This window comes from Mastigoproctus giganteus, unplaced genomic scaffold, assembly GCF_048544385.1.
Source record: "Mastigoproctus giganteus isolate SK-2022 unplaced genomic scaffold, ASM4854438v1 scaffold_16, whole genome shotgun sequence".
In the NCBI taxonomy this organism is placed as follows: domain Eukaryota; kingdom Metazoa; phylum Arthropoda; class Arachnida; order Uropygi; family Thelyphonidae; genus Mastigoproctus; species Mastigoproctus giganteus.
Genome location: NW_028328293.1, coordinates 2,738,657 through 2,753,395, shown reverse-complemented (window position 1 = coordinate 2,753,395; position 14,739 = coordinate 2,738,657). Strand labels below are relative to the sequence as shown.

The 14,739-nt window shown below is 38.1% G+C and overlaps 1 protein-coding gene across 1 annotated transcript in view; it reads left to right on the top strand.

Annotated features, from left to right (window-relative positions):
• LOC150074894 (vacuolar protein sorting-associated protein 11 homolog) overlaps positions 1–14,739 on the top strand; it is a 612,407-nt gene that overhangs the window by 568,413 nt on the left and 29,255 nt on the right. Inside the window, exon 29 of the mRNA XM_090389417.1 lies at positions 8,692–8,758. Within this exon, the coding sequence (XP_090245543.1) occupies positions 8,692–8,758 (67 nt within the window). The remainder of the gene's footprint in view (positions 1–8,691; positions 8,759–14,739) is intronic.

The window sequence follows — 14,739 nt, the reverse complement described above, 5'->3', positions numbered from 1 at the left end:
CTGGCTAAAATAAAACTTCCTGCAGTCCAATCTAAACATTTCTCCCCATAACTTGAATTTATGTCCCCTAGTTCTAGCATCATTTATAATCTTGAAAATTTCGTCCTCATTCATTTTACTGATGCCTCTCAGAGCCTTAAACACCTCAATCAAATCTCCTCTAAGGTGTCTAGTTTCCAAACTCTGCAACCCACATATTCGAAGTCTTTCTTCATAAGGACGCCCTTTTGCCGATCTCACCAGGCGAGTTACCCGTCTTTGCACCCTTTCAAGAAGCTCGATGTCTTTCTTTAGGTGCGGTCTCCATACTTGAACACAGTATTCCAAGTGTGGTCTAACATAAGCCTTATATAATGGGATTATCACGTCCCATTCTCTACTTGCAAAAGTTCGATAGATCATCGATAGGACACCATGGGCCTTCCTTGCAACCTGTTTACAATGCTCAGAGAATTTCATGTCTGACCGTATCATAACACCCAAGTCCCTAGTCTATCTAGGTCTCTCTGAAGAAGCTCAGCTTGACAGTGATCATTAACTACTCTACCAATTTTAACATCATCTGCAAATTTAGACATCACGCCCTCTATCCCTTCATCAATGTCGTTTATGAAAATTAAAAACAACAGTGGTCCTAATACTAATCCTTGGGGAACCCCACTTCTTACCTCAACCCAATCTGAGGAATAGCCATTTATCACAACCCTCTGCCTCCTGCCCTGAAGCCAAGCCATCCTTCTATCCATCTAAGGATTTTCCCAGTGATTCCAACCTGTTCCAGCTTATAAAGCAACCACTCATGTGGGACTGAGTCAAAAGCTTTGCTGAAATCTAAATAAACAATGTCAAAATTATTCCCTAAATCCAGCTCGTGAGTGACCCTTTCGAAATAGCGAACCAGATTTGTTAAACATGATTTTCCCTTTACAAAACCATGCTGAGTATCCTTGAGAATTTCAATTCGATCCAAATGATCCTGAATTCCACCCTTGATCATTGCCTCCATGATTTTCCCTACTACTGAAGTCAGACTGACAGGTCGATAATTTCCAACTTCACTTTTAGAGCCAACCTTATGTATGGGAGATACATTTGCACTTTTCCAATCCAAGGGAATCTCCCCAGAGTCTAGTGATGCTCGCATAATTAGCCTCAATGGTTCAATGCATTCGCTTGCCGCCTCCCTTAAGATTATAGGGTATATTCCATCAACTCCAGGAGCCTTACTGGTCTGTAGGCTCGAAAGTTTTTTCATTAAATAATCTTGCGAAATTTCAATATCATTAATTACATATTTTTTAACTTCGCTCCCACAATTTCCCATTGCCACAAAAGGTTTTTCATTTGTAAATATCGATGCAAAATAACTGTTGAGTTCATCTGCAAAGGCAGCTGGTGTATTTAATACTATCCCCTTTCCCTTACGTAAAGGTCCGATCTGGTTTGTCCTGCTCTTCTTGGCATTTATATATGTGAAGAATTCTTTATCCCCCCTCTTTGCTCTGTTTGATAGTGATTTCTCATAAACTGCCTTTGCCTGTCGAACCTTTTCTGTGGCTCTATTACACATCACCTTGTAGCTGTTATAGGCTTCAGTACTTTTTATTGCTCTGTAACCTTTCCGCCGACCGGGCTAGCCGAGTGGGTAAAGTACCTGCCCGGCAACCCAAAGGTCGCGGGTTCGATTCCCGCCTCGGGCTTGGATCAAAGTACTGCAAAAACCTTGGGAGGTGCAATATGGCCACAGAAGCCGATGCGCCAACAACTACCAAATCAAATCAAATCAAAATGTAACCTTTCCATGCCACCTTTTTCTGCTCAAGTAATGTGGCAACTTCACTATTCATCCAACTTGGAACCCTCCTCGTGGAGTATATTTTTTAATGGTATATACGCATTCAAGGCATCTGTCATTAATGTTTTAAAAGCGTACCACAGTTCAAATGTATTCAATTTCTGCACGATATCTGCCCAGTTAATACAGGCCATGTAGTACCTTAAGGCATCGTAAATTCCTTTTCTGAAATTAAAACCCATTCCTTTGCCTTTTACTTCTGCTACTTCTCTCGTCATCATCCACCATAGAACTCCGTGATCACTTCCTGCTACTGGTTCCTCTACTGTCAGCCCTGTTATGTCATCTGATTCATGTGTGATGATGAGGTTTAGGATATTCTTTTCTCTAGTACTTTCCCTGACATGTTGATACAAATAACTGTCATCTAGTTGATTTAAAAATTTTGTTCCCCATGTCGAGTTTCCTTCCCATTTACTCCAATCAATTAGAGGCAAATTGAAATCACCCATAATAAGGCATTGACATTTACTTGCCCATTCCATTTGCATGTAGAGGCTTTTGTCATAATCTTCACAATCACCTGGTCTGTAGATTACTCCTACTCGCATTATACTTTTGTTTCCAACTATCTCACACCATACAGACTCTATACTAGCATGTGAAATGTCTGAATCCGGGAAAGCTATCGTCGCACTCAGGCTGCTTCTGATAAGAAGCATTACCCCACCACCCCTTCTATCTACCCTATCCTTCCTAAATATATTATACAAGCCGTACTTAAACTCATCATCCCCAATTTCCGGGTGGCACCACGTCTCTGTAAGCCCTATTATGTTCGCGTTACTCGTTTTAACCAGCAGTTCAAATTCGCTCATTTTATTGACGACACTTCTAACGTTACTGTATAAACAATTAAGATTTACTGTTCTTGTATATTTAACAACCCTAACACAACCCTTGAAGTTTTTTAGGCTCTCTTCCCTGATATTAGCTACCCGCTCACGTGAAACGTTTCTGCCTCCAGAACATCTAGATAATACTTCCAGTTGGGGTAACAGATAAGAACTCTTAAGGTATGTGCAAGAGTTACTTTGACCAATATTATCAGATAAACGCGTGTCAGTATTACCCACATCCCCCCTAACTAGCAGTTTCCCTGAACCTTTAAGGTATCCTCAATAATATTGGCAAAAACTTTTGCACCACCTTTGTTTAAGTGTATCCCGTCTCTACAAAACAAATTCCTTCTACCTACAAGTGTGGGCCATGCTGACAGAAATTTACCCCCTAAAGCCTTGCAGATTCCTTCAAGTCTTGAGTTAATCCACAAGGCTCTTAACATATAATCCCTCCTATCGTGTCTGGACAGAATTGCAGACACATAGACATTATGGCCTAGCTCGCGACATTTCCTCAGCATGGTCCTGTATTTTTCCAACAAATCGTCAGATCGTGTACGTTTAATATCATTAGTCCCCACATGAATAATAATATTTTCTTTACCCCCTTTAAAATCTGACAATCTGTTGGTGACATCATCAATAGTTGCTCCCGGCAGACATACCCTGATTCTGCTCCACCTATCCTTATTACAAAAAATATTCCCCGTTTCCCTGACAATGGAGTCTCTTAATAAAACAATGTCCTTTGTAACCAGAGTAGTTTGCACTTGGTTTTTCTGTTTTGAGGCTCGAATCGGGTGTGCATCACTTGGTAGATTGCTGGAGTTTTGAGTCCCTGACGAGCTCCCAGATTCATTATTCTCGAGGGCAAGCACCCGTTTTTTCAGGGACTCAAATTGTTCCATCAGTGCACCAAATTGTAATTTAAGATCGATGCACTCCTTACATCGATCACAAAGAAAAGAATCCCCAGGTGAGGTAGGATTAGTCACCAGGTCGACCTTGGAAAACATTCCACAGGTTCCACAACAGATTAAATCATTACTCACCCGTAAATCACCATCGGTGATTTACGGGTGAGTAATGATTTAATGAAAGTTAAAGTTTAATGAAATTTAATGAAATGAAATTTAATGAAAGTTAAAATTTAATGAAATTTAAAGTAATGAGTCAATGAAAGTTAACTTTAAAAAATTATATCTATAATATTATTAAAATCAAACTGTTACAGGAAAACCTATAACAAAATAATCCAACAATATCTAAATAAATCAAATATTTAAAAGCACTATCCAAAAGTAAACCACTTAACTGAGGAGCCCTGACTAAGCGCGTCCGCTCACCTCGAATGCCAACGCTGAACTCCTATAATTTTTTCCGATGTGGTGAGTTCACCCTCCACTTGCTTAAGTCAATTAAGGCAAGTTGAAATCACCCATAAGGAGGCATTTGCACTTGCTTTTTTATTCCATCTGCCTCTGCTATTCTTCATAAACTTCTTATTTGATGAATAATAGCATCTAGCAACAAGTGAATAATAGCATCCAATATATTCATATTTATAAAATTCTTTATAATTGTATACATGTAATAAGACAAATATGTGCATGCTCATAATTTAAATTTCATACATGTAATGTTTTTTTTAACTGGAAAATGGTAGAGGCTAGCAGCTTCATCTTTATATTTTATCTATAACAGGGTTTTTTTGTTTTTTTTTTAAAACAAAAGTTGTAAAAAATACAGCTTTTTTAGATATTAAATTTTTTTAATTAAAAACTAAAAAAAATCTGTACAGCGATTATTGCAGTCCATTAAGAAAAGATGAAATATTGGTACACTTCAAGCAGAATTCAAAAACACCCATAACCTTTTGCCAGAATTTAGAAACAAACTTTACACCAGTCAGGTGTAATGTCCCATATTTTGCAACCCATTGACTCCATGTCGATGTCTCCCTTCCCCCACATGAAGGACCAACAAGGTCAAGTCAAAATTATATTTTACATTTAACATGATCATCAGTGACTCTTTCAGAAATTACATTAGTTAAATAAGACTTTCCCTGCAAAATTGGACTTGCCGCATGTGGCCTGTATTGCCAATATGCCAAAAAATGTCATATTGAATCAATCAATGTTTCTATCTATATATGTCTTTATTGAATTCTCAGTCATTGATTTAATGATGTTCATTTTCACTGAAGTCAAAATGACTGATCTATCATTATCCACTTTGCTCTTAGGCGCCTCCGTAGCCAGGTGGGAAGGAGCAGCAGTGCGTAGCACACGCTTCTTGATTAGACCGGGGTTCGAGCCCGTCACCACCAAATACAGAGGATGCGAAAAGGTCAGGGAATGACCACCGCATATCCCAGAGCAATATGGCCTTAGTTGCTAATGCTCCTAAAAACCAAAATAACTAACAAATAACAAACTTTGCTCTTAGAACCATCTTTATGCATGGGTGATGCTTTGACACTTCTCCAACCCCAAGGAATCTCTCCTAGCTTCAGTGATGAGTAATTAATCAAAATCTTAATGCTTCAATGCACTTTCTTGCCATCTTCATCAAAGTTACTGGTTAACTCCATGAATATTACTTGCCTCTTGGTTTCCAGGGTGTTTCTAACAAACTATTACCTGCACTTTCAATATCAAGAATTACATTCTGATCAGATATAATCACTCAGTTTTTTTTTATCACCACAAAGGGTCTTTTGTGTATAAAGATCAAGATGTAGTACATATTAATTCACCAGCAACATCAATTAAGTTATCTAAGACCCTTTCTCACATCCATTGCGTAAGGTTCCAGTCTGATTTGTTTTTTCTTTATATTCACATACGTGAGAAATTCCTTATATCTACCCTTTGCTCTCTTAGCTAGTGATTTCTTATAATCATCTTTTACCAGGCTAATCCCTTATGTGCTGCATTACACACCTTGACTTGTGGCTATTGTAGGCTTCCACTTTACATCACTCTTATTCTCCCATCCTTTTCTGCTCATTATTCATCCATCTCAGCATCCTGCTCAAGCATATATTTCTTAATGGTATATATGCAGTCATGGCTTCTGTGAATACTGCTTTAAAGGTATTCCATAATTTCCCTGTATTCTCCCTCTCTCCCCCTCCACTACTGCCCATTTTATAGAGGCCATGCAGTACCTTAAACAGTTGAGTCTCATTTCTTGAAATTAAAACCTATGCCTTCCTTTAACGACTGTAACCCCCCCCCCTCTCTCTCTCTCGTCCAAACCGAAGTTATGTAATCACTCCTTGCCTAGGGTTCCTGTTCTGTTAATCCTATAATATATGGTTCATCAGATGATATCATAGGGCTGCCCCTAGTAGTTTTACTAGTTTGGTGATTTTCCCTCCTACTTTTTCCAGTCAATAAGGAGCAAATTGAAATCACCTATTGGAAGGCATTCTTGCTTGCCTTTTCCATCTGCATATAGAAACTTATTATACTGTTCACAATCTTTTGATTTGTAGCATATCCTCAACTTAGTTTTTCTTTTGTCTCCATCTCCCTCTATGAAACTCTTCTACCTAGGCTAGGCGCATTATAGCCTAAGCTGCTCTTGTGCCAATAGCTTTTAAATAACAACAACAACAACAACCATCTCCCTCACACCACCAGAGCTTTGATTCGAGATGCTACTGATGTTTGGGCAAGGGGCACCAAAAATTGATGGCGCCTCCGTAGCCAGGTGGGAAGGAGTGCGTAGCACACGCTTCTTGATTAGACTGGGGTTCGAGCCCGTTACCACCAAATGCGGAGGATGCGGAAAGGTCAGGGAATGACCGCATATTTCTGGAGCAATATGGCCTTAGTTGCTAATGCTCCTAAAAACCAAATAACAATAACAATAACCAAAAATTGAAAGAGCAAAAGAAAAAATATATCACTCTCAATCAACAAGAAACAAGTGAGCAATTTACAATTTACAAAAATTATACATGCAATTAGAATCTGAATTTTTGACCATTGGGAAAAAACCAAGACCAGCAAATTTATCTGCTGCCTAATTGTTTAGTACAACATTTTGATCCAAATAAACATCACAAGCAAAGCCCTCATTTTCCCCATTCCTCTGCTTTTAGAATCAATTGAATACCTTCAAAATTGTAGATGATAAATTAGAAATTGAACCTGAATTTGAGTTAACAAAAATCTTATCAAAAGTGAACACAAGAAAAAAAGTTGGAATAATAGAGAAAGAAAATTTTGGGATCCACTTTTTTGAAATTTTTTGATAGTACAATCCATTCATTGAAAGAGAGGTTTCATTTGATCACAAAGGATAACAATCAATTCTCATATGGATTTATAAATTCTGTATACAGATGGCAGTCAGAAATTCATCTCCATCATAAATTTATATAAAAAATTAAAATATTTGCAAAACCATTTTGAAGGCAATTCTCATCAAAAATTGAGGCGCCTCTGTAGCCAGGTGGGAAGGAGCAGCAGTGTGTAGCACACGCTTCTTGATTAGACTGGGGTTCGAGCCCATCACCACCAAATACGGAGGATGCGGAAAGGTCAGGGAATGACCACCGCATATCCCGGAGCAATATGGCCTTAGTTGCTAATGCTCCTAAAAACCAAAAAACAAACAACAACAACAAACAAACATCATTGAAAATCTTGCAGTTTGTTTGCTTTGACAATAATACAGCATCCCTAGCAAATATTTTCATAGAACTGAGAATTCTTGTAGCGTTGTCAACATCAGTGGCCAGCACTGAAGGGAGCCTATTCAAAGGTGACATTAATCAAAACCTGCCTCAGTTTCCACTATGACATAAGGTCAACTGGATGGATTGGCAATCTTATCAATTGAACACACCGTTAAGGCCCAAAGAGTTAATCTTTGAAGCAGAAAATGTAATGAGTATATAATAATGCCACTTAATAAATTATGTTTTATTTTTGAACTGAAAAACTTTTTTCAGCTTATATGAATGGGATGGGAGCACGGGTGACAAAGAAAATTTGGCTCGGGCCTCTGCAACCATTTTAGCCAGTTCTGCATACCACACTGGGAATTCTTTTGTTTATTTTCAAGCTTGTTTTAATAAGAAGCATGACATTTTCACCCCTCTTATCTCATCTGCCCCTTATAAGTAGCTTATATGTGCCATAGTGAAACTCATTTTCCCCATTCCTACATTGTACCAATCACTTATTATTATTATTAGCCATATGGTGCAAAGAAGCCTGAGGCTTATGCTGCACCAGCCAAAAAAAATTTCTGAATTACCCTGAGAGAGAGAGAGAGAGAGAGCAAGCAAGCAAGAGTCAGAAGTAGAAAGGAAAAGGAATCACCGAGAAAGAGAAAAATGGTGATGATATCCAGCTCAGGATGTGCCAAGCCCATACCCACCAGATGTGAGCCCATGGGGTTGATCTAACTAGGTATTAAAACTCATTTTTTTTTTTATTTACAACATTAATGACATTGTGAGACTGTTCAGGCTAAGCAATTCTGTCGTTGTTTAATTACCCTGACACATCTTTCTAATAGCAGAAGAGTCTTCGATTTTTGCAGCCTCATTATATCACTAGATAAACAGATATCAGTATTACCCTTGCTCCCCCTCCTCCATCCTAGCATTTTCTCCAAACCTTTATGGCCTCCTGAGTGACATTGGCAAAGACCCTTGCAATGTCTATTTCAACCATCCAACTATTCCATCTCTACAAAATTGATTCCTTCTGCCTGCTAGGATGGGCCATCAAAAGTGCTTTTCCTCAAAATCCAGGAAAAAATGCCATTAGGTCCAAGAACCAAATGTTAGGTCCAAATGTTCCAAGAACTGTAAATTCTTGGAACATTTTGAAATTTTTGAATTGGGGGTACGTTTGCACATCTCATGCCCTGTACTTGTTCAACATTGCCCTGTGCAATTATTTGTTCAACTTTTGTGATTGCCAAGGGTGTAGATAACTTTATCTTTCTCTTTCTCTCTTTCAGAAACATATTAGAAATGGTAAGAGATCAAGAGCAGAATAAGAGTCTACATGAACAGTTCCATCATCAGGTAAGTAGTTAACTATTTTAAAATTAACATATTTAATATCAACAAATTTTTTTTCAAAAGTGAGACATTTCATTTATTTTACCAAGAGTTGATTATGATTAAAGAGGCCTGTGCACTCTGGCTTCATTATGAAACTAAAATTACTGTAACACAGAGCGAAAATGGATACAAAAATAGATTGTGACAAGTTTAATAATCTATTTTTGTATCCGTTTTCGCTCTGTGTTACAGTAATTTTAGTTTTATAAGAGTTAATTAGTTCAATTTGCAAGATGTGCTTTTTAAAACTAACTTACAGTAGAGATGGCTCTGAATTGTGTTGTATATAAAAATTTAGTCTGCTTTATTAAACTATTATTTGAAAAGGATGTTAGCATTTGTATATTTTTGAAAAAGAGAAATAACAAATTTTTTTGTTAGTTTTTTTTTAAGATTAAATTGTTTGGTAGGTTGCCATCCTCTGCTTTACAGGTAATTTATAGGGCCTAGATTAAAGTCACCAAACATCCTGGTTTCTGTGATTCGTTCCAGTGTCTAAACAATTTTTTTGTGGAGACATATACATAGAGTGGAAAAATGATGAAAATGCTTGATAAATGAAAGTAGTAGTTTTTGTAATTGCTATATGACGTATTTTTGAACATGCAGTGGTGATTTTATTTTTTTTATTTATTTTTATATATTTTTTTTTGTTTCTTGCGGGTAGTACTGTGAAGGAAAGATGATAATAGCTGTTGTTTATATAGAGGTGATATATAAAATACATGAAGAAAATGACCTACCTGTCTGAATTCCAAAGAGATCAAATTGTTAGTGCACATTTAGCATGGGCATCGATGAATAAAATTGCTGATTTGTTTAATGTATCCAATGCCACTGGATTGAAAAGTGATGTCTGCATTCACCAACAGTGGAAAAACAAAATCTGATAGGACAAATTGTGGTAGAAAAATTGTTAGTTTTTATGGATAAAGGGGTAGAAGAAAATTTTTATGGATAAAGGGGTATGGATAAAGGGGTAGAAAAATTGAAGCTGACTGAAAGAAACTTCCAGAGACTGCAGGGGATTATAGCCCAAAAACATAAAACTGTTGCCTCAGCAATCCAGTTTCTAGCAAAACAGTTTGGCTATAACTTCACAAAGCTGAAATTTATAGCATAGTCTCTATTACCAAGCCAGTCATTATTGATGGTAATGCGTAGAAAGAGAATGAGCACAAAACCTGTACACTTCATGATTGAAAACATATCATATTTTCAGATGAACCATCATTGACACTTTTTTCCAACACCAAGGAAAATTAATGTTTGCCGAATGCCAAAGGCAGCTCATCATCCTGACTGTCTTGATAGCTTATGACTGTCTTGCCAACCATTAAACATGGAGGAGGATCAACAATGGTTTGGGCAGCAATATTTTGATATTCTTTAGGTCCTATCATCACCCTGAATAGGCAAATGACTGTCACTACCTTTGATATTCTGAGTGACCAGGTTCATCTCATGGGGCAAACATTGTTTCCTATAAATGATGCCATGTTTCAAGATGATAATGCTCCAATACACCAACCAGATGTGTCCAATATTGGTTTGAGGAGCTAAGGCTAAGCATTTCCCATGGCCTGCACACTCACCAGACAAACATTATTAAGCTACTATGATGGACATATTTGGAGAGGATAGTGAGAAACATATTTCCTCCACTTTCTTTACTTAAAGAGCTTAATGTTCCTCCATGAAGAATAGAGGAACATTCCTCTTAAGACAGTTCAAAATTTATTCAAATCTATGCAGAACACAAACTGTTTTAAAAGCAAAGTTTGGCTCAACACCATATTAGTACATATCTGTGACTCTTATCATAGGTGTTACCCTTATTTTGTCCACCCCCCTATGTGTACTGCCTTTCTGAAATTTTAAATATAATGGTTTTACCTTGTAGTGTTTATCATCTCTACTTGCATGAATTTGTTTTCACTCTCAAACTGGATCTACTAGAAATGACTTCATACATGGCATTTTCATTTCTCTGCATAATGCACTACAGATTGAACCGAGAGATTGGCTTTCAATGTGGAAGTGGTCTTGGTGAACTGTTGTCATTCTTTGCCAACTACACAGTAAATAAATGAAACAATTTTGTTCTTTATATAATAAGTTATTGATGCATTCAAAAACATGTTGGTTAAGTTTATACCAAGCAACTGATCAAATATTAAAAATTTTTCAAAGTATTTAAAGATATTGTTTCTTGCAGAAGAAAAGCCACTAAAATTTATTGCCTTTTTTTTTTTTTTTTTTTTTTTCGAATCACCGTTACATGAAATATATTACCATGATGTGTATAGTGTGCTTGGAGTATTTGATAACCAAATACTAAAAACTGAATGTTTCAAAAATTGCATAATAGAGGTCATTGACTGACAGTTATCAGATGATCAAAATGCTGAAATTATGCATTAGCATTAGTAGAAGCATATGATGCAAGAAAGAAAGCTTATGCAGCATCAGCCAGAAAAAAGAAAAAAAAAAAAAAACTTCCACCACACCCCTCTGTTCGTTCGAAATACCTAGCTGAGCCTTAAATTTATTTAGGCTATCAACTTACACAACAAAGTCTGTTCCACGAACCAACTACCCGCTGGCTAAAGGCAAATTTCCGGACATCTATCCTACATCTGTCTTTCCTCAATTTGAATTTATGCACTCTCAGGTGATTATTCTGAGCAAGAGGCAGAATCCCATCAGCATTGAGCATGCTCAAACCATTCAAAGCTTTATACACCTCTATCAGATCACCTCACCGGTGCCTAGTCTCCAGACACTGTAATTTGCAAAACTTAAGCCTTTCTTCATAAGAGCAACCCTTTGTTCCATTCACTAACCTTGTTGCCCTTCTCTGTACTCATTCCAGCAGCTGTACATCATTCTTGAAATGAGGCCTCCAGACCTGTATACAGTACTCAAGGTGTGGCCTGACCATTGCCTTATACAAGGGAATAATCACCTCCTTATCCCTGCTAGAAAAATTCCTGTATATCATTGATAAGACACCATGAGCTACTCTTGCAGCCCATCTGCACTGCTCAGAGAACTTCATATCTGCCTGCACAATTACCCCCAGGTCCTTTTCATTCTCTACCACTGTCAGTATAGTACCACAGAGTTGATATGTTGCTCTGTGGTTGCTGTTTCCCATATATTAGTACTTTACATTTGTCAATGTTAAACTTCATTTGCCACCTCTCAGCCCATCTGCTCAACCTTTCCAGATCCTGTTGCCGCAGCAATAGTGCCAGTAGTGTCCTTAACAACCCTGCCAACCTTTGTATCGTCTGCAAACTTGGATATTAAGCTTAATATACCATCATCAATATTATTTATAAATACAGAAAACAATAATGGTTTGTTTGTTTGTTATTTGGTTTTTAGGAGCATTAGCAACTAAGGCCATATTGCTCCAGGGATATGAGGTGGTCATTCCCTGACCTTTCCGCATCTTCCGTATTTGGTGGGCACGGGCAAAAACCCCGGTCTAATCAAGAAGCGTGTGCTACGCACTGCTGCTCCTGCCCACCTGGCTACGGAGGCGCCTTCAATAATGTACCCAATACTGAACCCTGAGGGACTCCACTGATAACATTAGTCCACGATGAGCAGTGTCCATTGATTACCACTCTCTGTCTTCTTCCATGTGCAACAGTATCAAAAGCCTTTCTAAGATCCAAGTATATAATGTCAAAGTTATTCCCAGCATCCAGTTCTTTTGTGACTGCATCATAGTATCCAATCAAATTGGTCAGACAAGAATTCCCCTTAACAAAACCATCCAAGCTATAACTGAAGTCTTGTCTAGATGATCCTGCAGTGCTTCTTTAACCAGTGACTCCATTAATTTTCTTGGAACAGAAGTTAAACTCACAGGTCTATAATTACTTGTGTCAGCCTTTGATCCTCCTTTGTGAATTGGGGTCACATTTGCACATCTCCAGTCTATGGGTACCTCCCCTAAGTCCAAGGAAGCTCTCATAATTATGGCTAAGGGTTTGCTTACTTCCTTTGCTGCCTCCTTTAATATAACTGGATAGATCCCATCTTAATGATATTAAGAGTAGGAGACCGGCAGAATTACTCAACAAGTACAGGTCACTGTTGAAAAAAAGCCGAGAATTAGGGTTGAATTTGAAAGTGTCTGCAATTCTGCCCAGACACGATAGGAGGAAGTATATGATGAGAGCCTTGTCGATCAATTCGGCCCTGGAAAGATTGTGCAAGGCTCAAGGGGTAGATTTTTTTCAGCCTGGACTGTACTTGTTAACAGGAGAGATTGCTTCTACAGGGATGGGATACACTTAAATAGAAAGGGTGCAAGAATATTTGCTGATGCTATCGAGGCAGTGTTAGGTTGGTCGGAAAACTGCTAGCTTGGGGGGATACAAAGACTAATAGTTTAACAGTAACCGCAGGCAGAGGTGAAGGTGATTCTTGCACAACTTCTATTAGAATAAGAAGCGACCTGGAGCGAGGGGTGTTGGGGGTTTCAGGGACGGATGGCAGTCATCCTGGAATAGTTGGGTATATGGGATGTGTTAGGGTAACAAGGAATAGGCATAGGAGCATGTATGCTTGCATGTATACCAATGCTAGAAGTATAGTAAATAAATTTGATGAATTTGAAGTGTTGGTCAAGACATCAAAGGCGGATATTGTTGGGATAGCAGAGACGTGGTGTCACAAAGATATAAGGAATGCAGAACTGGAATTTGGGGAGTACAATGTGTACAGAAAGGATAGACAGGACAGAAAGGGAGGAGGTGTTATGCTGTTAATTAAGAAAAACATAAAATCAAAAGAAGTGCATCCAGTTGATATAGATGGACAGTGCACTGTTGAGTCAGTTTGGTGTGACATAAGCACTGCGAAAGCAAAAATAAGAGTAGGAGTGTGTTATAGGCCTAATGACTCGAATGAGTACAATGAACAATTGTACAGAGAAATAGAGTGGGCCAGTAAATCAGAATGTCTTATAATGCGGGATTTTAACTTCCCAGATATTGACTGGAACTTGTGGGTTGGTCACTCACACACTAGTCAGACTTTTGTGGATTTATTGGATGATTGTTTTCTGCAGCAGCATGTTCGAGAGGCAACCAGAAAAAGTAATACTCTTGATCTGGTTATCAGCAGTGATCATTCGTGTATTAAGAATTTGCAGATAAAGGAACCACTAGGTGGCAGTGATCACAGTGTGCTGAAGTGGGATTTACTCAAAGAGGTAACTACCGTCAGGGGTAAAGGAAAGGGTTTTTGCTTCCGTAAAGGGGAGTACAGTGGTCTCAGACAGTTTTTAAATTCTGTACAGTGGGATCAACTGACGATGTTACAAACAGTAAATTCTAAGTGGGAAGCATTCAAGGAATTAATCGTGGAAGCTACTAGACTTTTCATACCGATGAAGAAATATTGTTCAAGGTTTAGGCCTAAATGGTTATCAAATGAACTAATGAGACTCGTGACAGAGAAGAAAAATGCATGGGATGCATATAAATTATCAGGCGACGCAGAAGCCTGTAGCAGATATAAGCTAGTCTGTAATCAGGTCACAAAGGAGGTTCGGCAGGCAAAGGCGGATTACGAGAAATCTTTGGCAAAAGATGCTAAGCAAAACAGCAAGGATTTCTTTACTTATATAAACTCTAAAAGGAAGGGGATGAATATGATTGGTCCACTTGACATCGATGGTTCGACTGTTGATGATCCTGCTCAGATAGCAAACAAACTGAATGAGTATTTTGCATCTACATTCACACGTGAGGAATTATTACAGTTTGAAAATGGAAGAAGGTTATCAAATTGTAGCAGTGTGCTTAATGATTTTGTAATAACTGAGAGCAAAGTGGAGGAGAAATTGTTGAAGTTAAACATAAGAAAGGCACCTGGGGTGGATGGGATCTATCCAGTTATATTAAAGGAGGCGGCAA